The sequence below is a fragment of the Spodoptera frugiperda genome, chromosome 14 (assembly GCF_023101765.2).
Source record: "Spodoptera frugiperda isolate SF20-4 chromosome 14, AGI-APGP_CSIRO_Sfru_2.0, whole genome shotgun sequence".
NCBI classification, from domain to species: Eukaryota; Metazoa; Arthropoda; class Insecta; order Lepidoptera; family Noctuidae; genus Spodoptera; species Spodoptera frugiperda.
Window position 1 is genome coordinate 8,225,237 of NC_064225.1, and position 25,332 is coordinate 8,250,568.

The following is a 25,332-nucleotide window of genomic DNA, read 5'->3' on the forward strand; positions in this document are numbered from 1 at the left end:
TCAATCAACTACCATCCAAATGTCAAAACAATTCAATTGAAATCGCACACCATCACAGATAGACTCCCACGCAGCGTGAAACCTAAATGCGTAACAGCGGGAGTAGTGCAACAGAACACTGATATTGTATCAGCACTTTACGTTTTTCCAGAAATATGAAACCAAAACAATCAATTAGCGGTGTGGGAGCAAAGTGTGCAGTTCTCAGATTTTGTGGTTGTTATCGAAATTATTGTGAACACTGTGTACGTTATCTGCGCCGTGCCACGCCGTGCCCGTGCCATGCGCCGATGTCCCGGGCTCGCCTGGCGTCGCCTACCGTTCAGGATCGGGTGTCACCATCCACCCACTTCAGTCTAAAGTTCGTCTTGTTGGTTTGTTATTGTTTTGCATAGTTGGGACTGGAAGGTTCTAGGCTTTACTTCTTGTTTTGAAATCCACTATAGGTTTGTTTTTCTGGAGGTTTAATAAGACTTCTGTTCCTAAGAATGTCCGGGCGAATCTTTTGATTTACTGCATAATTTACTGCTAGTTGATTTTCAATAGTTCACTGAAAGACTGGGGACAATCCTAAGGTCATATGGAGATAAATCAAGTCAGCATTATTGTTTTGTGTCGAATATACATTCCGCTATTCTATAAAGTTATTACCAGTTTCATTCATGATCCATAAACCAAACAAACATCATTATGTTTTATTTCATCAAGATTGGGCAGTTCAAACATTTCTTTATCAAAACTAAGAAAGCGACCTATTTTCTCCAAAACAACGCACTTGTATGCTATCTACAAATATTATGAAAACAAGATTGACGTTATCGTGGATATAAAAACTAACAATGGCTGTTATTGATTGGTCCACATAACAAGCTGCGCAGCTGAATGGGAGTAACGCGACACTGCAATGTTTGGGACATCCGCGTCACTCCGTCACTCCGTCCCTCCGTCACAGGCGACCTCCCACTAAATAAATTGCCGTCAAAACATTTGTAGCAAACAGATAGTTGATAACACTTGATTACTTGGTAAACAATTCGTTTGTCTTAGGCTAGCCGCACACACTCAATAATATTGTCAATGCAAGATTGTCAATATCCTTATCAATAAAATGATCCCCGCACACTACACAATATTATTGTCAATTTTTCATGGTACAATCTGACTCAGTCGATCCGCAGCTAGATTCATGTGCGCACGTTGAACATAATGGAAAGAAAGAAAAAAGTCGTTGCATTGAGTATTGCATTAATTTGACTAACTAAAAAAAGGCAATCAAGAAAGAAACGATGGATTAAGGACTGGATGAGAAAAAAAGCTGAGTTAAATCACTTTAATCTAATAAATGAACTACGAGTGAATTTGTGATTTTTTTTATTTATTTTTTTCGATTTGTGAATCTTCTTTAATTCTTTCCGAAAATTTGTTCGTAGGGAATTAATTTTTTTCTTTACGTCTTCTCTTATACTATTTGGTTTGTTTTTTTTTTTATAAATTTTGAGCAACTTATCAAGCGTATTATTTTTCTTAACTGTATCACGATATGCTTTGCAGGATGTATTCCATAATTCTGGATAAGTTTCCCATGTTTTAATAAACACTGACAAATAATGTTTTTCCGTAAGGGTACAACACTCGGCGTCACAAAAATCGCACCTCTTGGAATATTTAAGTTTAAAACATGTCCCGCCAGTAACGAATACATTACACCTTATTAATATTGGTATCAATTGAAAGTACGTTTAACGACCTTTAAATTAACAACAGTTAGAATTCCTAAACATAACAGATCTCATCAGCACGTAACGTTAAAAAAATGTTGTCAAAATATTCAGAATGGGATAACATTCCTCAAGAGACTGTTGTCACATTAATTCGTCCATGAGAGAAAGCATGGAAGCAGTCATCAGGGCTAGGGAGGGTAACACTAGGTTTTAAGTTGTTATAAGGACTTATTTGCTGATAAAATAAAATGTAACTTTTTAATCATTTGCATTTGCTTGCTTTTATTATTCCCTGCTAAACAAAAAACCAAATCCATTGATTTATTCTTAAACTTAAATGAATTGCCTTTCCAATGATACCTTACAGTCATATGTCTGCCATTGATTAATAGGGTTAAAATGACTATGAAGGGAACTTTTAAAGAGGTGCGATTTTTGTGACGCCGAGTGTATTATCAACAGTATCAACACTATTTTCGCTTTGGAAACTGTTTTCGTCTTCCATTTTGAACAAATAACACGAACGTCCGCCTGCCTTGAAATCTTTTCCGCAACTAAAATATTGCCGCGCGCCCGCACACGTCAATATTATTGACAATACCCCTGCCTCCCCCGATATTGACGAGACAAAATCAGAATTTCTGGATAATCTACAATATTATTGAACAATACCGCAATACAGGTCACACACAATATTATTGACAATACGTACTTTATTGACAATATTATTGAGTGTGTGGCAGCCTTACAATGCCATATGATGTCTGTTGTCATTGTTTTTGTCGAAGCACATGAAAGTGATGCGCAATTCGATAATATTCTACAGCGAAAGTTGGATACACTAATAGATTCTCAATTTTAAGGAAATCGTAATGTTTGGGGAAAAGGAACTAGAAATAGGTACAGACTGAAGGAATACTGACTTCTAAATCTATAGTCAGTGTAGTGTTGTTAATATTACTGCTTACTATTACAAAAAATTGATCAATTTATTAAGGCTAATTACAGGAAAGAAAACCAAAATTCAAATTTAGCGCAAACTCTAACAAATCACAATTTTCTGTGTCATCCTAATGAAAAATACACAGCTAATACAATTTTCCTTAAGTAATAATCTAATTCTTAAGAAATCGATATATTTCTGGAAAGGTATATCGAACGATATAACGGTATATCGACAAACAAACTTTAATTACCTACTGATTTCTTGAAATGTAAAAATAAAAGATTCCCTAAACCCAAAGCTGCTGATTTTTCCTCAAAAATACTCAAGATCTATTTTCCTGTTTGTCAAATATGTTCTGAGTTTTCCCAAACGATACTTGTATGTATACTTTGAATTTAATGAAAATGCTAATAGACCTGTGTCATGAGTGGAATTCTCAAACAGTGTCCGTACAAGGTATTGCATTGTTCCTATGCGCCATTACGAACGATATGAAGTAGTGTGTAGTGTCGCGTTCTGAGAACTTGTAGCGTATAATGAATGGAAGTATGGATGGAGTTGTTCATTAATATGTTAATGTCAGTTATCGGTAAAAACCGTGGAGTAAAAATTTCCAAGACTAGTAAGCAGAAAGCTTGCAAGTGGTCGTGCGGAAGATTTAGAAGGTCCATTAAATGTTGTGGCGGAGAATTTGAAACAGTAATTTTCCTGTGTGTGACCTCTCATTTCTCCACTTAATTTTTGTTTTTTACCAACTTCTTGGGTTTTTCAAATGATTCAGTATCGAAGCTAAGCATTACCTATATTGTATTTAATTTGTAGACTTTTCCATAAAAACAATCGTTTGTTTACAAAAAGGACGGGTTTTTTATTTTTATAAAAAAACTATTTTTATTGCGAACGAAACGCTGGTTTTAGACGACATGGTTTTTCGTCGAATCAAGTTCTATAAATATCACACCTGTATGAGTATAAAAAAAACTTTGAATAAATTAACATTTGAGATGAACGAATGTATGTGTGGATGACGCATTCGTCTATTACCCAAATGTGTATAATGGCACGTGGTGACGTTGTAGCGACGCACGCGACGTAACAATTTATTTAGTTGGTGGTACCAGGCTACAGCGGCTGTCATTCACGCACCCATGTATACCAGTAACTGGTTTCCAGTTTCCAGCCAACAGGTTACAACACGTATTTCGCGCGTCGGTCCAACGTTAGCGCGTCATTGAGAGTTTCATGTTCCAAACTGAACGCACTCGTCCTCATGTAGACGATGTTATCACATTCGCACATGTCGACACGTACACCGTTATCATGTATTTGTTTGTGCAAATAAACATAAACGTGGCTAATGCAAACTGCTACATACACAAGTTCAGCACATTGATGAATTTACAGGTGACCATAAAACGTGATGTAAACCATGTACTGATGGTGTTAATATGATTATTGCTAATGCATTTGGGACAACTCATAGAAGTATTTTCCTCGCTACTTATCTTCTAGACTAGAAAACTGAAATCGCCTAGAAAACTTAGAAAGTTGAAGACTAGTTGTTAAGACATATCCCAACATGTAACTGCTTGTATAAGATAAAGACTTTCCTGTCCTTTCTCCAATAAATTCAGCAAGTATTACTCCTCTTCGAAAGAAGAACCTGTTTGTTATCTACACGATGGCTGCTCTCATCTTTAAGGACTAACAAAATTAAAGTTTAGTGCACATGGACACTATGGACAGGTTCCGTCTTGCTTCGTGTAAAACATTACGCAACATTGGGAGCATGTGCCAGCTGGCCTCTAGAAATGTGTCGAGCGCGGCCGTGTGATTGAACTTGGACAAGGCCGCGGCTGCGCCCGCGCACACCGTCCTACAACGGTGCGTGCCCGGCGTGACGCAACACAAAGTAACTGTTTGCAACACGATTAGACAAGTCCTTATTTCAGTGTCTATGAGTTTCTCAGAACAGAAATCTTCCATTCATAATTTCATATTTCCCCATTAAAGAATCAATGCATTTCGCAGAAACTTATTCTATCAAGTTTCTGAAATATTCCAAGAAAATGAAATTCTGCGCAATAGCCTAAAATTCTGCCGTGACGTTCAGAATGATCCTGCACATCAATCAGTCAGACTTTGTAGCTAATATTTGATATTTGCCTCCCAAATAACTCACACTACCGCACACACACATCGCACATCATCTTACAGGAATTCCTAGGTTAAATGTGAGCCCCAGATCTCTCAACCAATAGGGGCTTTGAAACTATTCTGCATGGTACACATTGGAGCGTTCTCATTGGTGGATCCACCCATCTTACAGACACACCTTTCTCAGAAAGCGCAGATGTTGTTGATGGATGATGATATTGATCAACATGGAGTGCTAATATTATTATTTTGTTCAGCACACTCTGATGTAACGTTATCTTATCTCGATTTAAGAAAATGGAATTCTGCGCAATAGCCTAAAATTCTGCCGTGACGTTCATTGGATGTTTAAATCCTGCACATCAATCAGTCAGACTTTGTAGCTAATATTTGATATTTGAAACTCCCAAATAACTCACACTACCGTAACACACACAACAATATTATTGTCGTTACTGAAGAGCTTCGCGCTAAATAACTAACGAGGTTATCTAGACACACGGCAGTGTGTCCGCCAAGTCTCGAGCAAAAAAACCGACACACCGGCCGTGGGAACTTATATTACACGAACCATTTCTGCATGGCACACATTGGAGCGTTCCCATTGGTGGATCTACTTACTTATCTTACAGACACACCTTTCTCAGAAAGTCAGATGTTGTTTATACACTCATGACTGACTCACTGATCAACATGGAGTGCTAATATTATTATTTTGTTCAGCACACTCTGATGTAACGTTATCTTATCTCGATTTAAAATTAAACTCTCCTACGTCATTGAATGTTGCGTTGATCAAATGACGCAGTCGAATTAATTGGACCAACTGATGCTGTATCGAAAATTCTAATTAAGGAATTGGATAAAGGGTTTAAATGTGCGTATGGTCACGATAAGCCTTGTTATGTAGTATGTTAAGCTGTGTATTATAATAATCGTATTAGGAAACTCATAAACTAAACATATCGGGAATTCCTGAAAGATAACACTAGTTGTAATAATGAGGCCACTACGGAACAATATTATTGTCGTTTCTTTTATAGGCGAAGCATTCGCGCTATTATCGAACTTGGCAACATTTATGTTTTGGGTGGGATATTGTTTATCCAGACGAAAGCAATTGACACACCCACTTTGAACGAAAAACCGGCCAAGTGCGAGTCGGACTCGCCCATAAAGGGTTCCGTAGCAGCAAATATATGACATAATAATTTAAAGTTATAAAAAAATTTGGTTTTACATAGTGTTTGTATGAACGACAAAGTTATATTTGCGTTTTTTGAAAATGTATTATTTCTTAAAAACTAATAATGATATCTCGTTCAAACCAATTTTCGTTTTAAGTTTCTAATGAAATCTACAGCATATTTTTTTTTTTTTGCTGGTGTGGATACAAATTTTTCCCCTTTAAAAGCGTCTAACGTTTGATTTTGACGTAAATACCATAACATACAATACCCATCACGGATAGATTACCTGAATTTTTTTTTGATTTATCAAGTTTTATTTAAAATTCGAATAGCGATTACCGGAATTACACCAACCTACAAAATTTCGGAAATAAATAGCTGTAACATACGGACGGACAGAGAGACAGACAGACATGATGAATCTATAAGGGTTCCGTTTTTTGCCATTTGGTTACGGAACCCTAAAAAATATATTATACTATCGTGATCTATGTGTCCAAGTGCGCGGTGTCGTGACATCGTGTGGTGCGCACTATACCAACAATCACGTGCAAACTGCTGCTAGCCATAGTAAATAGGCTCAATTAGCCGCCACTCTCTGACGTGGTTACCAACGTAACAGGCGCCTCGGTAATAGAACACCTCCTTCGACTCATGTTTACCTGGTACATTTGCATTTTCTCAGTAGTATCTTACATAGGGTTTTTCTAATTAATTCTTGTGATTAATTTGTATTTAATGATGGAAAATGTGCGTAAATGTTACAAGTTACTACTAATTATGTTAATCTATCTATCATATTGTTGTTCGTTAGTCTCGCTAAAACTTGAAAACGGCTGAACCAATTTGATTAATTTTGGTTTTGTTCATATTTGTGGAAGTTCGGGGAAGGTTAAAAGGCGACAGAAAATAAGAATAATTTGCAATGAATTAACTAAAATCGTCAATTTTCTTTTCTCATACAAACTGCTTTACATATTTTTTAGCCCTTAGGCAGTTCATCACGATGCTGATTGATGATGCTGCTGATTGCTGTTCACCGGGTCAGCTGGCGCAAAAAAAAACAAATGACACGTCAGTGACGTCGGACACAAAATGACAAGACCAGAAATATATCGTTTTCCCTTTCTAAATCCAAATTATTGCCGCCTTTAGAACAATCCAAAAAAAAACAAATGACATATCAGTGACGTCAGACCCAAAATGACAAGGCCAGAAATATATCGTGTACTCTTTCTAAATCCAAATTATTGCCGCCTTTAGAACAATCCAAAAAAAAACAAATGACATGTCAATGACGTCAGACACAAAATGACGAGGCCAGAAATATATCGTGTACTCTTTTTAAATCCAAATCATTCTACACCCTATAGGACAATGCAAATGCTGTTATATACTACACACACGCAAACTCTTTTGAGAGAACGTCGCAGCCTACTAGATTCAGCTTCAATGGATACCGCCCCGATAACATCGAAGAATAGCATCTCACATAAGATGTCGTTGTTAAAAGTTGACTTTTAAATAAAAACATCAACGTCACTCCGTTTATCCCCGAAGGGGTAGGCAGAGGTGCATATTACGATACGAAATGCCGCTATACAATGTACTACTTTTCACCATTTTTTTTTTATAAGTCCCATGTAATAAGGTGTCAGCCTATTGACATATGCTGGACACAATTCCAGACTCCGTGCTACTACAGAGAAATTTTCGAAAAATCGAACCCGAGGCCCCTTGTCCGGCAGTCGCATTTGCAACTACTCGACCAACGAGGCAGTTAAATATAAAATACATTAAATGCCCTGTATTACTACTGCAGGATTGTTACATAACAATTAATCAAGTTTAATAAGAAATCAATAGGAAATGTGCACCGAAATGTTTACTATCTAATCTATCAATTGTACAAAGGTCCAGTCCGATCCGTCCGGTCAGGACCGATTTTGATGAATTTTTTTGTGTCCAGGAATGTTCAAGGGAATCTGAGAATGGTTTAGATTCACAATTTTGTCCGCTGGACAATGTTTTTTTAATAAATTTTTAAGTTATTTGTAGTCGTTGCTTTTGGAATCTTTTACATAGGATCCGACAGTCGGCGCTACCATCGCAGTGTCAAATATTAATGACGTTAGATATTGTCCTAACATTTGAATAATAATTTCAGTTGATAGTTTTTGTAAATCCAGAATGTTTTAGCTTATTAAAAAAGTTTAAAATTTTCAAATTAAAACGTGTAGACAGGACATAGTCTGTCGGGTCCGCTAGTGTATGTATAATTGTTTGGCACGCTCTGCAGCCTAAACGGCTTGATGGATTTTGGCTTGAGAGGTGTCGTTAGATTCGTATTTACTGTGAGAGTGACACTGGATATATCAAAATATAAAAATAATAAAACTAAAAGAAAATAAAATAAAAAAGGTAATTAAAAAAACTAAAAAACCCGACTGCGTTTCTTTATAACATGAAAATCGGTCGGGACCCATTCTAAATATTATGAATTATGGCTTCCTAGAATGGGTCCGACTGCTTACATTTTTCTTGTATTCTTGTTTTAGGGTTTTTTCATTTTCATGTTATAAATATACGCAGTCGGGTTTATTAGTTTTTTAAATTACCTTTTTTTATTTACTGTATCGTCCGTCTTGTAGATTATTTCTAAAAATATTAGACACGTATTTTTTAATTTCTTATAGAAACAAATACTTTCAAAGATATATTGAAATAAAAAAAAAAAAACGTGTCTAATATTTTTTCTTTACCTAACTGACTTTACGCCCGTCAGCGGGCTAAATAGATATTTAATTTTCATACCCCGTCATCATCCCTGTTGTGATTGTGATGCCAATATTGGTTGAAATGACTGTAAATAAAAGGTGACTCTTATTGAATATTAATAAAATAACCACAAAAATTGTAAAACACCACCTTTCCCGTTCATCTTATTTGTTTTTCCTTCCTTCATTAATTCTAAAACATGGCAGTTAAATCCTTAAAATAACACGCTGAATCATCGCTTGTCAGTCACCACCAGGCGAGATAGTCTCCAAACGTCGACCAACCACATAAAATAAAACATAAGAAAATCTTTACTCCAAACGCAACGTCACACCTTTTATCCCCGAAGGGGTAGGCAGAGATGCACATTACGGCACGTAACGCTATACACCCACTTTTTGCCATTTGTGTTAATAAGTCCCATGTAATAGGGGGTGAGCCTATTGCCATATAATGGGCACAATTCCAGACTCCGTGCTACTACTAAGAAATTTTCGAAAAACCGAAAAAAGCCAGCTAATACTTTGCTCGACCCGGGAATCGAACCCGAGACCCCTTGTCTGGCAGTCGCACTTGTTCGACCAACAAAGCAGTTATTTAATCCTAATGCATATCTAATCACGAACCACCTATTACATCATTTATTTCCTTCTGTTTCCAGATGCAATGTTAAAAGAAGCAGCATCCCTAATAATGAAGCACACGGTGGCGACCCGGCGCCACCTGACTCCGGAGCTGGTGTTGCGGCTGATCACTCCCGAGTGTCCGTTGTGGCGAGCTACTGAACACCAGATACCGTTCAAGGATCCTTTCTGGGCCTTCTACTGGCCTGGAGGACAAGCCACTGCCAGGTAGGAGGTTTAGGATGCTTTTCCACGAGAGATGTGCTATGTAGCTATACTATGACTGATCCGGAGCTGTGGAGTACCTAGCGGGTTTACGGGGGCAGGGGGCTCCGGCTCGAAAAGCAGGAGAAGGAACGGGGTGGTTCGTCAATAGTCAGTAAGTCTGACACCCCCTCTCGCCTCGCCCAAGGCGGGAGAAGTCATTGGATGATGTTGCCCCGCTCAAAAAAAAAACAAAAAATTAAAAAAGGTATGCTATGAAGATGTAATAGCTAAGTTGTGAAACGATATGATCGTTTTCACTGATACCAAGGTATGTAGCTGTGAAGCTGTGCTAGGAAGATGCCATCCATAGCATACGTCCTTAGCACACATCCATAGCACGTATCCTTCTATATAAAACACGTAATTAGCTTAGCTGAATCTGTGTTATGCTTTGAATATAATTGATGGAAGCCAAACGCATCCACAACAACGTAGCGCACATCTTTGGTGGAAAGGCATCCTTATAGGCTATGATATGATGATAAATAAGGCATTTTTAATGTGAGTCATTTAATGAAATCATTAAGGAAAGATTTTTTGTGAAAAGTTAGTTGTATAATATGTTGTGTAGGTGTATTATTGAAATATTTTTATTAAGAAGTGTCATTCACATTTTAAAACATTCCGTCCACATCCATTAGAGTCTGACAGTTGAATTAACTTATAAGAAGTCAAGAAAAATCTTGCCTACTCACCCCAAAACTTATTCATTTAAACCTTTGCAGAGAGCCCAAATAAGGTGGTACACTTAACATCTTTATTGCTTCAAAAGTTAAAAACCATTATTAATCTGCGGATATTACTCTATTAAATCCAGGGCTTAAACAAATTACCTACATACTACCTTCATAAATTCTCACCTCCCCCCACCCCGAAGGACTCCAGTTCCCAGTACTATGACTCATTGTAACGTTATCCCGGTAACTCCTGGTGACTCATCATGCTCTGTCCCTTTCTACGCTTGCTGTCCTGCTCTTATTCCTGAACTTCCAAGGACGAGGATTGAGGGGGGGTGAGTAAGCCTGGGAGGTATCCCACCCCCTTGTTACAGTTTCAGGGCTCTATAGCAGGATGAGTCATCGCTGAATGAACTGGTTTCTGGGTGATACAATTGTGACCTATACAGGGTGTAAGCGGAACGCTCCCAAACGTCGCAAACAGGTGATGGTAAAAAACGTGTATTATTTTAAAAAAATAAAGAATTCAAAGAATTGTTTATTTTAGGTAATAATAGTTGTAATCTAATGCTAAATGTTAATATGTATAGCATGAATAATACAAACACAAAAACGATTAAAATTATAAAAACATAAACAATTTGTGGCGTTTTCGGGAGCGTTCCGCTTACACCCTGTATAGTGTTTATCTTTGACCTAGGTATGTGTTTAATCTGAGCCTTACATAATATATGTATGTGCTCATTCGTTTGAGCAATAATAAACAGAAATTAGCTTCTATTCTTCCAAAACTATGAAGTATGAATTCCAAGAATAGCCTAGATTCCTACTAGTCAAATTCAATACTTTTTTTGAAACGTCAATAACGATATTTTCTGTGAAATACTCTATTATGTCATCAGATTTTTACGTCAAATAGCAGACTTATTTCTAGAAATTTAGCTAGAAAACATCGAAAATTCAGTAGTTCATCAAATTTATGAATAAGAGTGTGATTATTTTTCAATATTTTATTGTATTGAAAAATTGTAATAATTTATTGTTGATCCGGTCATCATCCCTATTGTATTGTGAACCTGATTGAAAAAGAGTAATCTATGGAGTTTCTTGCTCGTTCTTCTCCATAGGAATCTACACTTCGAAACGAGTAAGTAATTTCACTAGAGGCCTAACCGACAGACAGATTTTTTTTTAATATTACAGCATTTGCTTTGACGTTCAAAAGTGCCTTTCCGGTCTATTTGAAATAAACAACTTTGACTTTGAATGTGAATTTCTAATTACATTTTGTGCGATCTTGTAAAAAATCCGAGAAGGTATTAGGTATTATAGTTCATTTCACGATCACATATGACTTTTCCCTTTAATTTCCTATTAATCTATACTATTAATCAATACCTAGTTGGGAATTCAAAATAGGTATACCTAGTTGGAAATTCCAACATATATCAAAGTTATTTTACTCTTTTTATACAACATATATCATGTTTGTATGGCCAGAGGTGCAGCTATGCAAATATTTTGTGTGCCTCACTAAGATCACAATTTTCCTCGTAACAGACGTCACATGGCGACAGAAATGAATAAATTCTTGAAAATACTAATAATTTGAGTTCGTTACTCTTATTTATTTTGCATATGACGCATTTAAAGATCGAGTTTGTTTTCTTCTTTTTCTAATAAATCGTCTTAACAATAAAAATATCGATGTTATTCAAATTTTATCTATTTAAGATATATGTAGATAGGTATTAAGTCGAATTATTTTCTATTTTTAGATTGTTTGTCTAAGATTTTTGCAGTATTTAACTGATATCGTATTAATATTCTAGGCTTTATATGAAGTAATTTTAGATTTATCTAATCAAAAGATTAAACGTTGCGTATCGCCGTCCAAAATTACACCTAGGTAATATCTTATCTAGCTTAGCTAGGCGCCATTTGAAGATAACGTCATAAAAAATATCTTAACAATAGAAAATACAGTCGATTCGTCAGTTCACACGCTAAAAGGCAACCAAAATAAATAAAACAATCTCACTAATGCGTGTACAATATTAATCAGGATTAAAACAGGTGTTTGAGTATAAGCTGATAAGAATAATTACGGTTTACCCGTATCCAATGATACTAAGAAATTATCTTATCAATCATCGCACGACTTGAGTAAATATCACACACTGTACAGGAAAATGCAAGTTTGTACTTGCCCGACTACAAATATTAATTATTTATTCATGTGGGCAACACTGCTGTGCTCGGGAGTTTACCGCGCTGCGACTTGTGCACGCGCAGGGGAATTACGCACATAGTTGAACAAACTGGCAGTGTGGGTTGATAACTTGTAAAGAGAGTGGGTAATTGTATTTATAAATAAACATATTATAAACTTCATTATAATACGTTTGTATAGCTTTATATCTTAACTACGCTGCTTAATGTTATACATAAGGCCCCCGCCGCACGTTTTTGTTGGTCATAAGCTCAAAAACAACTTATTAGTTTTTTCTGACACAAGCCTGCCACAACCTCTCAGAACCGCTGCTACTCCTGTAAGCCAGGAGATACTATCTACTGTTGATATAGTAGACAACCATGCAAACACCGAAATACTGAACTCAGGGGTTTAAGTTTCAGGGACAAGAATAACTGTCTTGGATCCCGCAACGAAATAAATCAGAAGATATTATTAGAAGAAAAAAAATACTTATTGGTTACTGCCACTGACGCAAACTCTGAAGAAATAAAGCAAAGGACAGTTAAAATATACAAAGATGTTAATAGTATTTGGATGGTCATATCTGGGATACCTACAAAGTGGTCATGCGTCCAATCTTAATGTCGATGGCGCAAGCAAACTTGTTAGGTACATCGTAACTCAACCAGTCTACAAATTATAAGCTCATCTACGTAAGTAACCGGGACATTAATAGCTTGAGACCAGGTTTTAGTACAAGCACATTAATACTGACGCAGAAAGCAAAGTGAACTGTCGTCAGAGGAAAAATGTCGAATTTCTTAAAAGCAAGTTTATTTATAAACTTAATGGATTGTATCTCGAAAACGGCTTGAACGATTCGGATTAAAGATGTTTGAGGAAAAGAGATTATTATTTTAGTGAAAGGTATATTAAGTGCAAGTGACTTACGATTACTGCTATGTTATGTATTTCTATCGTATAATCAGTCTGTTGGATTTAAGACTCAGTCTAGGAATTTTATATCAAAACATGGTCTTAATACACAGTTATCAGATTAGGATCGCTTATTCATTTCTGGTAACTACTTGTTTTTACTGAGGGGGAAAATTATCCAATGTCTTCGCCATAGGCGAGGCGAGAGGGAGTGTCAGACTTTTACTGACTAAAAATCGCTTCGTTCCTATCCTTGCTTTTCAAGCCGGAGCCCCGGTAAACTCGCTAGATAGTCCACAAATATATACAGGAGTATAATTTCCACCCATTTATTGTGGAGTCAAATGCCCCAAAACTGTATACCTAAAAAAAACCGTTAGATTGATTTGAAACGACTAATAAGATGATCCCAAGGTTGAATAAAGGACTTACTGTTTATACTTAATTGGGTTTCACGGCCATCCGAATACAAATTGGCACGATACGAGGAAAACGACAGAGAAAAAGATGATCGTATTGAAATAAATAACACAGGATGGTATTTTAAGAAAGGGTATTAATGTCACCTTATTGTTAAGGAGAGCTTGGTCGAGATACAGGAACCAGTTTGTTTAATACATCATCCTGTTGGGCGAGTTACTCCGGGGATTTTACGCAGCTGCCCCGGGAACAAGGGGACTATTTCTGCTAATGTTTGCAATCATTATACTGACTGTAAATAGGTACAATGTGGGGAAGAACAACTAATTTAGGTTATTGTATTATTAATGTTATTTACAAACATAATAGTGTTATCTTTTTATGGTTGTCGGGACTAATGTTGAAGTTTGTTTATTTAGAGCTGAACGCGCTAAGCTCTAAAACCATACTACTAAATTTATTATAACTAGTTTCGGTAAAATTCTTCGCTCTTTCTACACATAGTTATAGACTTACAAACTACAGTTAAGTAGGAGTAACCGATTTTTCCGATTTATACATCACTGATAAAAGGCGAAGGATAACATCACATAATACAGTTAAATCATAATCGTATAAAATTTAAAGTTCGCCTATTGGTAAATGCGAGACTTGCAAGACTCTTGCTGGGCAACACTACATGACACATAATAAATATATCTAAATTCTATGCAGGAAGTGGATGACTAAATCAAAGACGGAAAGATTGAAAGAATGACATAATTTTACCGCAAGCTTCTAGATAACTTCTGATAAGGAGAGGAAGATGTTGATAACTATGTTAAATTAGCTTATGCAAGCGGCTTCGTCTGCATTCCTGGGGCATGAAAAAGTAGCCTATATGTTATTCCTAACTATAATCTACCCCCTTTCCAAATTTCATCTCGATCCCTTCAGCCGTTTTACGTGATGGTATAACAAACAAACACAATAAACTTTCGCATTAATAATGTTAGTAGGAATCAGTTATGTGACACGCGACCTTACAGTTACATATTATTGAATCGATTACTCGTAATCTATTGAATCATACCGTGTCAAGTAATAATTGTAAATACATAATTATCTTCCCGGAATGTCCACTGTTACCCAGTAAACATTTCAATAATAAAGTATACACACATTATATTATGTTACTAGTGTTTGTAGACTTTCCACTAACCTTTAATTAAATAGTCAAACGAACTTACCTGTAAGTGAAGTTCGACTGTAATTATTCTTGTTGTTGCATTGTCCGAAGATGATTAGGAAAACAGTTGTAGTCTCGGCGTTAGTCCGTGGCGTCACACATAATTTTAAAGATTAAAAGCTTAAATTTCTGAACGCAGCCATGCACATTGGCAACACTGCGTCTGCAACACTAATTTCATTAAGTTCATAGCCATTTATTGGTTTTACAACATAGGGTTCATGTTTATATTTATATAACATGACGGATCTGGGTAGGGTGGGACTAATCATCTTCGGACAATGCAACAACAAGAATAATTACAGTCGAACTTCACTTACAGGTAAGTTCGTTTGACTATTTAATTATACTTGTTGTTGCATTGTCCTCTATGATTAGGAAAACAGTTGTAGATGTTCAAAGACCAGTTGTAAAAACAATAAACATTTGTTTAAAAATAACAATCAACAGAGTTATTTTTTAAAAAATATACACTTCTTAATTAAATATATAACTGAACAGTTATATATCTATTAACTGCGTAATTCAAACTAATTCCAAATATCATTCACATTGTTGAAGAAAAGGTTCTAAGAAAACTTTTATTAATTATTGGTCTGTTATGAAAAAACTTGCAAAAAATTTAAGACTCTCCAATCCAAGCAGCCGTTCGTCGTATTTCATCAATACTTCCCCACTTGCTGAAAACTGCTAATGTTGTTGCATGTCGGGTACTGTGTGTTGAAAATACACTAGTGTCAATTCCACTCTCTTCCATGGCTCTTTTGACCCAACGGCTGATTGTACTGAAGCACACAGCTTTATATGGCTCCTTTGTAGATACAAATAAGCTAGTACTTTTAAAATCACGTAAACCCTTTGTAACTTTTAAATTGTTGACCACCGCAGTGGCTGGACATACTCCTTTCCTAGCATTAAAGAAAAAGATCAGTTATAAAAAGTTGACCCTGTTTGGTCCTAAAGTCTTGATCAATCTATCTTTTACAAATAGATTGATGAATTGATTAATACAGTCTTGTTTAATCATTATATTAATAATATTAATCAGGGCTACTGTTTGAGCCCTTTAACCTGTGGCCAACGTTAATAAGGTTTTCTTGGTAACAATCTGCAGATAATTCTTTCTCTAGAGTATAATTCTTTTCAATATAATCAAGTACAAAGACATATCCCAAGTATTATTATATTATCGCCAACAAACTGTCTTACAGTTTGGCGATTTTTTGATAATGTGTAAAACTGTATGTACCTTTTGATAAATAAATAAATAAATATTTGGGTTTGGGGGTCTTAATTTAAAAAATCCCTTGAACAATCTTTTGATCTAATGATCGGTATCCAAATGTGGTCATATAACTAATGATAGAGCTAATCTTACGGAATTCAAACTATCATATGTTACTAACTGTAACTGTAACTGTAAGGTATTTGGGTTTGGGGGTCTTAATTTAAAAAATCCCTTGAACAATCTTTTGATCTAATGATCGGTATCCAAATGTGGTCCTATAACTAATGATAGAGCTAATCTTACGGAATTCAAATTACCATATGTTACTAACTGTAACTCTTTCATTGAATCACAAAGTACGGTACTGAAATAACTTCAGTAATGGTAGGCTTAGTAATGTTTATATTTATGGATTTAAATACTTAGCCTATGATACTAATGCACATGCATGCATGATTTGCATGATTCAAAGTATCTTTAGATATTGAATTCATCAAGACAAGAACTGCTTCATCACAAATTCCTAACTCTATGTTTTCCTGATAATGCTTCTACCATCAATACCACTTTCTTATAAAAGGGGTGTAACAATCTGGAATTATGCAAGATAAGGACTTAGAAGGTAAAAATATAACAGGTTCCTTTAACAATAATCTATTAACATTAACAATAACCACTGAGTGACCCAATGGGGCACAACTATTATACCTGTTGCTTTGTCTGTAATTTATTTTCTAGGGTTTTAAGAACCATAGAGAATGGAGGAGAAATAATAAATAAAATAAGCTGTATTTAGTCCAAGGAATGGTGAAAGCATCAACTGCAACAGCTCCTAGGTCTGGTTGCCATGACATATAAGTGCAACACCTTGCATTAGTATATATCAATAACCTTTGGATTGTTTATATTGCTCAGTTCCCATTTTGTAATGTCTATCTTCCTATCTTCCTTCTAGACTCAAAAAAGCTATCACACTATCTTTAGTGTTTATGTAATTAGCATCAAACAATAGTCTTTTAAAATTCACACCATTGCCAAATATTCTTAGAAATCCTATGTAAAAAATTATATTAAATTCCTCCTAATCTATTTATACATATAGGTTACAGCAGTAATATTATCACTATTTCTTCATTTATAAGCAAACATTTTTAAAACAAAAAAAAAGGCAGCTATTCATTCCAGTGAATTTATGTGAGCCCTAGACTCTTTAATTAGCCTAAATTCTAACTTTAATCATAATTTTATACAGTAATTCTTTTATAAGCTTGGAAAAAACAATAAAAGAATATATTTCTTTCCTTTTCAGTAATGTTAAGAGTCATATCTATAGTATTGTATAGTAACAATAAAAGTTACAGTTGTAACATCACACTTAACTATTCTCTTTGCTCGGCTAACTATAAATCCTAATGTTTTTAGTAAATTCACAGTTGCTTGTATGTTTTGTATACACTGTTGTTATAACAATTTTGTTTATGTAACATAATAACATAGTTGTTTCATATACTTAAAAAAACAAAAAGTCATCTAAATAGATAACTGATATACAACCTCTTTCTCTTAAGAAAACCATCATTGGTTCATGATTTTTGTGAATGTTGATGGAGCCATACAAAGGCCCAAGAATAAAACATAAGTATTTAACTGATAGTGTTTTCCTTAAAAATAAATCTTAAATATTTCTCACTATCCTTGTTGATACTTATCATATAACAAGTATATTTCAGATGTAAGATGACAAGAACATCATCTTTTTGTAAAAACTTGCACACTGTTCGGTATTTTCCAATTTGAAATACTCAGTTTCAACAAAATTATTTAAATTCTTTAAACTTAGAACAAAACGAAAAGTTCCATTGCTCTTTTTAACAAGGAAAATAGGTGAACACAATGAATCTTTTTACAGGTTTGCAAGTTTGTATTGCTTTCATAGCAAGTACTTAACTGGTTAATTTCTGCGGTGATCTGTAAAGATTCTAGTTCAGAAAACCTATCATTTTGAGTACAACTCTGGTATGGTTTACTATGCAAAAGGATTGAATATCCTGCAACCCAACCGAGAATAATTGGATCTTGAGTTAAACTCTGGTGTGGTTTATCACACAAAGGGGTTGAGTATCCCGCAACCCAACTGAGAATAATTGGATCCTGAGTTATCAAGTTTTCAATTATTTAAGTGGTAGTTAAGTCTACTCACCTGTTGGTTCATTTGCGTTGAGGTTGACTCCTCTTGCTCTCCCTGGTCCTGACTGCTGCTGGTGTTCTGGGTGACGGCCCCCCCTCTTTTTAGCATCTGCCTGAGGAGGACCCCGCCAGTTTAAAGCTTTATTATTATTTATTTTAGGAGTACCTGTCTGAGGCACCCATGTACTTCGCTTTGTAGTGAACCTTTTTGTTTCAGCCACCTCAGTTCTTGACCAGATCTCTTGACTGATCTTGCTGTTCTGATCTCTTCTCCTAGATCTTCACCAAATAGATAGATTTCTGTTCCAGATTGCAATAGAAAATCTTTCACATTTTTATTTATAACTGATAACAGGAGGGACTTACGTCTCTTTCTATCTAAATTTATAGTCACAGAGTAGGATTGGAGCATCATTCAGTATTCTAATGATATCCATCTATGTCCTTAATTATCTCTCATGCACATTTGAAGACATGAACCCAGACATGCCAAGGCTGTTGAGGTTTGTTTCTGTTTTGTTTGTATCATTTGGTCACACTTCTGGGATTATTAATCATTGATTGTAGTGCTTACCTCCGGGTTTAACAAAAGATGCACCATTAATTTCATGTTGGAGAACGGTGAATTTTCATCAGTATGCCATTCCCCCAATCACCTTTGTGCTATTTGTTTGTGTAACTCTCCTCCTACTCTCACCAGCTGTGACTTCACACCTTATATGTCTATTACCTGAGGATCCAACATCTCTTCATGTGGTAAGACTTCAGGTAATTCTCATAAAGATTCTATATTTTCCACATTTACATCTTGTTGTACAATGTACATATGTATCATTTTGTTGAGCATTGCTCAATTCTATGCATTCATTATCCGGAGGGACATTTTCAATGTCTTCCTCCATGTAGTGTGATAATGTTAATGGTGTCTTTCCAGTTTCTGGAAGTAAAACACAATGCAAGCTGTGCTTATGGTACAGCATGTGGCTTATGGTACAGCATGTGGCTTTCGCCACATCACAATATAACCATGTAAGTTCCCGCAGAACTTCCCTTGAAGGTTATAAAGACTCAACCGCGTGTGCTCCCACAGAACACCCCAGAGGTTGATTATTTGATAGCTTAGCAAGACTCAACCGCGTGTGCTCCCACAGAACACCCCAGAGGTTGATTATTTGATAACTTAGCCATTGTAGACCACGTACGCCCCCGCAGGACGTCCCACAGGTCAGGCCAGTTCTTGCTAGAAAATAACCGGCCTTGTAAATGCTCGTGCGATTCCTTGTACATAAGTATCTATCGCGCATGAAATAGCAAAATGTCGCCGCGTCCTTTACATACACATGCAAAGCGCAAGACGCCCAGGCACAAAAGTAAAAACACACGTTCTTTAAACGGTGTAGCGTTAAATGTTTTGCTGCATAGCGAAGCTATAAACTTTGTTGCAAACTTGCAAAAGATGAAAGGCCGGCCATTTTCGTACCATCATCGCTCGAATCGGAGCTCAAAAGTTCCTTTTCAAGTTTCTTCAATTTCTTCAGCAGTTTTAGATCTTGACTCCGACTTTATCTTTCCCATATTACAGTTTTAGAAACACTTATTTTAACTAAAAAATGGTAAAAAGGTGGGAAAACGTGACGCCGTTACGTGACATAAAATCCGAATGAAATTAGTGTTGCAGACGCAGTGTTGCCAATGTGCATGGCTGCGTTCAGAAATTTAAGCTTTTAATCTTTAAAATTATGTGTGACGCCACGGACTAACGCCGAGACTACAACTGTTTTCCTAATCATAGAGGACAATGCAACAACAAGTATAATTTGACATTTATACATACAAGCATCATATCATTATGAATCATTACATTTCTATGTCAACCGCTTTTCCCGGTAAATATTTATTATTTAAATATGTTTGAAATCATTAATTCTATCTGTTGTGAATCATATCAATATCACGTAATATTATATATCATGTCAATCACATAACATTAATTATTACTTTCAAAGAGGTTCACTTCTATAGAGAAAACTTCAGCTGTGTCAAATGTTAACTTTGACGCTTCAAAGTTAACATTTTGCCTAGATTTTGTCACGATTTTGTCTATATTTAATTACTTTTTAGAGATAAACAAACAGCTCTATCGAGGCTCGGCTAGTTTATTACAGGATGTTTTTGGTGGGTTAGGTATGACTAACAAAATCATTAATAAGTAATTATCCCAACTACAAATTATACTATTTTATATTCGAAGTAATATTTTTCCGTAAAACATACCTAATATCGTTAATTTCCGACGAATGTGGAAAACCCTGCTATTAATTTCGCCACACCATCCTCAAACATTCATATTTATTTTTCAACAATGATTGACTTTATCAATGAGAAAACCGATACTTCATAAATACGCGTGACTTGAAACATTGAATTGCCACTAATGTTCATTGAAATAGGAAATGTATTTTTATGTGCACTAGATTGAAATTAATTTATTTTTGGCTATAACTTGATCTACCATTGATAGTTTTACATTTTTAATTCTTTGATTGACAACTTTAAATGCAAACGAATAAAGTTGATAATAAGTACAGCATATTTGGCCACGGTGACTCATTCAAAGGGTTTTCTGTTCTATTCATAGTGCAGACAATTCAACTGAAATTGGACAGTTGCCGTATGTCTACTGTCTAACGAAATAACGTTTATTTGGTTGTTTGACGAAGAAGACTTTTTTTAATGAAAAAAAAAATCCAATGGCGCGAAGAATCAAGATAGAAAAAAAAGCTTATAATCAATAAGCCACGGATGGTTCTTGCCAATTTTTTTGTAATCTATTTTTAATTAAAGTCTTAACAAAATTGTAAACATCCAGGGGACACTTCAGTACGCAATGCAGCAAACAATAAAAATCTGAGGTGACTAATACAAGAAAACTCGACTATAGATACGGCTGAAAGGAAGAAAGCTCATTGAGAGTATACAAACCGCATTACACGCGGAAAAGAGAAAGAAACACATTTTCATACATTGAAGCGAGACAGGGCATTATAGACTAGGATATAAAGTGAGATAGAAATATTTTAACAGGTTAAATGATAAGGACAGAGCATGATGAGTCAGGGTTAGGAATTTTTCAGGATAATAGTGGGTGAGTCATAGATTTCGCGGTAGTAAGTGAAACAAACAAACGTATGGGTTTAATGAATGAGGGATACGTGTGTGATAGTGTGACAGGGTTCCATTAAGGACTATGATAGCGGGGGAACTGATTGGTTTATACAACCTCGTTTGGTACATAGTTATATTTCAGTTAATTGGTGAGATTTATTACAATGGGTTTAATTATTCAAATTGAAAGTTTCTTTCTAAGTCACATAGCTTTACTGCCAGACAGATTGACGGATAATTCAATTTGACGTTTCAAAAGTGCCTAATTTAGGATTAATTGAAATAAATGCTTTGACTTTAAGGTTCAATTGTGTGGAAGAATAACAATGGGGATGTCAAGGGTGGGAGAGCTATCTTCGGCACAAATGGGCCGGCTCGACCGGAGTGATACCACGGCCTCACAGAAGACCGACGTGATACAACGCTCGCGTTGTGTTTCGTTGTTTGAGTGAGGTTACCGAAAGCCCTATTAGCCCCCTTTCCAGTCTTCTCAATCCGTAATTCCCCAACAACCCTTAAATTTCTAACCCGCGAAAGTCCAGCAACGCACTTGTAACGTCTCTGGTGTTTCGGGTGTCCATAGGCGGTGGCGATTGCTTACTATCAGACAGAAAAATAATATATACATTTCTGAAAAAATAAAACAACTAATGACTTCGATTAGGTACAAATACTTTTATGTAAAATCTCAAACTATTTAAGTCATAAGTCTCTTATCTACATAATTATTATATCTTCTGTTCGTCAAATCCACTTACGACTAGTTCATCAACTTACGAACGAGTCACAATTAGTTAGAATTACTTATTTATAAATACATTTCACATGTAAACCTGCTCATTGTCAGGCTATTCTTAGGTTTCGATCTCAAGTGCACTTTATATCATTGTAACTTACGTAGATCAAACAATTAAATCTTTTGTTTGAACTAAAAAAAACTTGATAGTCTAAAAAAATAGTAAAATTAAATTATTTATTCGTATTAAAACTTTTTACATTCTTAAATCACAAGATACTGGCAGATTGACGTAAAATTTTTGAGAGATGCCATTTAAAAACATAATAAAAAGAAATGTTTTATGGCATCCAAGTTTTTTTGACGCCGAATGGCCAGTGACTCATTTCACACCAAAAAGTCTTAATTCATATTTTTTATTTACTCAACCTCATTAATTATTCATTTATTTTATTTCATTTCATATTCAATACCAGTTTTCCGCATACAGCTTTCGCATGTAATTTAGAAGATTTCTCTCGATCAGATCGCTTTCCTGTAGGATTTATTAAGATAAAAAGTACTAGTGATGCCTCATCACTACAAACGTTTTTTTAATAGATGATTCAAGAGGAAGTTTTATATGTATAATACATGCATAATATATCACCATTGCACCCATACGAAGCTGGGGCGGGTCGCTTATGAAAAATAAGAAAACCTAATCAATGCAAACAAACAAACAATTAGATAATTTCCCCTATATATCAACTAGTTTAAGACATGTGCAAGCATGTTACCGCTGCCGGCATTATTAGGAACGTGCGAGCCGATGACTAAGCTCTGATAACATCTACATATTACTGTATCTGTCTGATTACACACGTTATCACTTTATATCACTACCTTTCGGATGAGTGTGTTTGGTGCAGTTCCGTTGTTACAAGATTAATATTGTCATGTTTGAGGAAAATCATTTGTGAAAATTGCTAAAGTCTAGAACTTTAGAAGTTTCATTCTTAGAAACTTTTATTGTCCTTTTTAGAAGTTATCTTCTTTTTATTGTATAAACCGGTAAACTAGCTGACGGATCACACCAGAAGCGTTAGAAATGCGTGACCAGCCTTTTGGGGGATAGTAATTTAAGGGTGATTGAGGAATCGGGAATTAGGAAGATTGGGAATTATAAGGAGCTAATTGGGCCTCTGGTAACCTCACTCATAACGAAACACAATGCAAACGTTGATTCACGTCGGGTTTCTGTGATGCCGTGGTATCACTTCGGTCGAGCCAGCTATTCGTGGCAAAACATGATTCTCCCACACTTACTAGATGACTAGTTTACTATTTCATACCAGTTCATGTAAAATAGAGTAACTACTCTCATCACTATTAGGGCAAAGTTCTCTACAATATAAGAGTGCAAGATGTAACAACAAGCACTTCAAACGGCCCTAACTTAGTTAGAACTTTCACACTAATTAATCACAAAACCAATGAGCTGTACTTAATTAACAGAACACTAATTAAACGTCCTTAGTAATGACATAACATAACAGATAATACAATACAATACAAACATAACATAACCGATGTAGTAACGCAACGATTAAACTAAACTGACTCATTACCGCATAACGTTTGTCATACCGTAGTACACGCGATGACTGTATCAAATATTGTTGCCATAACAAACTGTGCTTGAAGACAGCAGCTCAAACTATACCAATGTACCAATATTTGTATTGTATTTACAACCTTATCTATCTGATATAAAGTCGAAAATTCAATGGAGTTGAAAGGAGTAGGTTGATGTGCTACTGTCTGTAGATTTTACAAGATGATTCAACCCTCTGGGCCGGGGCTCGCCTCGCCGCGCCCCAGCCGGGGTGAATCACAGCGGGTCGCGCCCTTGAACCGCGCGGTCACGTCCTTCACCCGCACTGGGGCATGTTCGCGAATGAACTGCGCAAGGTCTTTACCTCCAGACAGGGCGAGCTGAAGAAAATGTTCAGTTGTTGCTAAGTGATTGTGTTTTAAGCCATGTGGTGACAGCAGATTAGTATGCATTTGACACTATCCCTAGTATTTATCTCTACTCACTCCCACGGGTGTCGTAAAAGTCGACTAAGGGACTGCACAATTGACAGAGCAGGCAGCAGTGTTCTCTGATAAACCTGAATATATTAAATTGCAATCTCTACCTAGACCTTAATTTGCCTGCTAAGTATTATTAGATTATGGGAAACGATCTTTTACGTAGTGAAGGGCTAGATTCCAACAGAGGACTGTCACGGACTGCTGATGTAGATGTGGATTTTTCAAGGGGACTTACTTACTCTTAAATTCAATTCCGATCGATCGATATTAATATTGTGTAATTTCGTACGTTTGAGTTGCAACACTATTGCACGCGCCCATTGCATCCGTATTGCGTGGATATTGAATAATATTGAGTTTGACTTTATTCTACTACTCTACTCTATTCGACTATATTCCGAATTCAGAATGCAATTTTAACAGCTACGATTGGGGTTGTACAGTTTTGAAATTGAATAATTTTTGAGATTTTTTTGGAAGAGTGGACGTATGTTAATTTCGTAGTAATTGGCGTTCCATTGTCTCTGTCTACCCCCATGGGAGACTAGCGTGCAGTTATGTATGTATATATTTTTTGGATTGAAATTGCATTGACATTGAGATTGGTTTCAAGAGTAAACGCCAATATCTTTTTGCACATCTTTTCAAGTTATATCAGGAGCCAAGCCCCTCTACTCAAAATAAATAAGTAAACATACATTCTGGAATTACCAATCTAGGATACCTATCTGTTATGATAAAATATCTCTCTCTCTTACACATCTGACCTTTCAGTGTCGCCGAGATAAAACATGGCG

At 35.8% G+C, this 25,332-nt stretch overlaps 1 protein-coding gene across 3 annotated transcripts in view; it reads left to right on the forward strand.

The window, feature by feature from the left end:
* LOC118279334 (electron transfer flavoprotein beta subunit lysine methyltransferase-like) overlaps positions 1-25,332 on the forward strand; it is a 51,756-nt gene that overhangs the window by 22,436 nt on the left and 3,988 nt on the right. For 2 of the 3 annotated variants that reach the window (XM_035599001.2, XM_050698457.1), the window contains exon 2: positions 9,454-9,643. In XM_035599001.2, coding sequence (XP_035454894.2) covers positions 9,459-9,643 — 185 coding nt within the window. In that variant the 5' untranslated portion in view covers positions 9,454-9,458. Of the gene's footprint in view, positions 1-170; positions 362-9,453; positions 9,644-25,332 lie in introns of those variants that run through there. The other variant, XM_050698458.1, reaches the window with a different exon arrangement.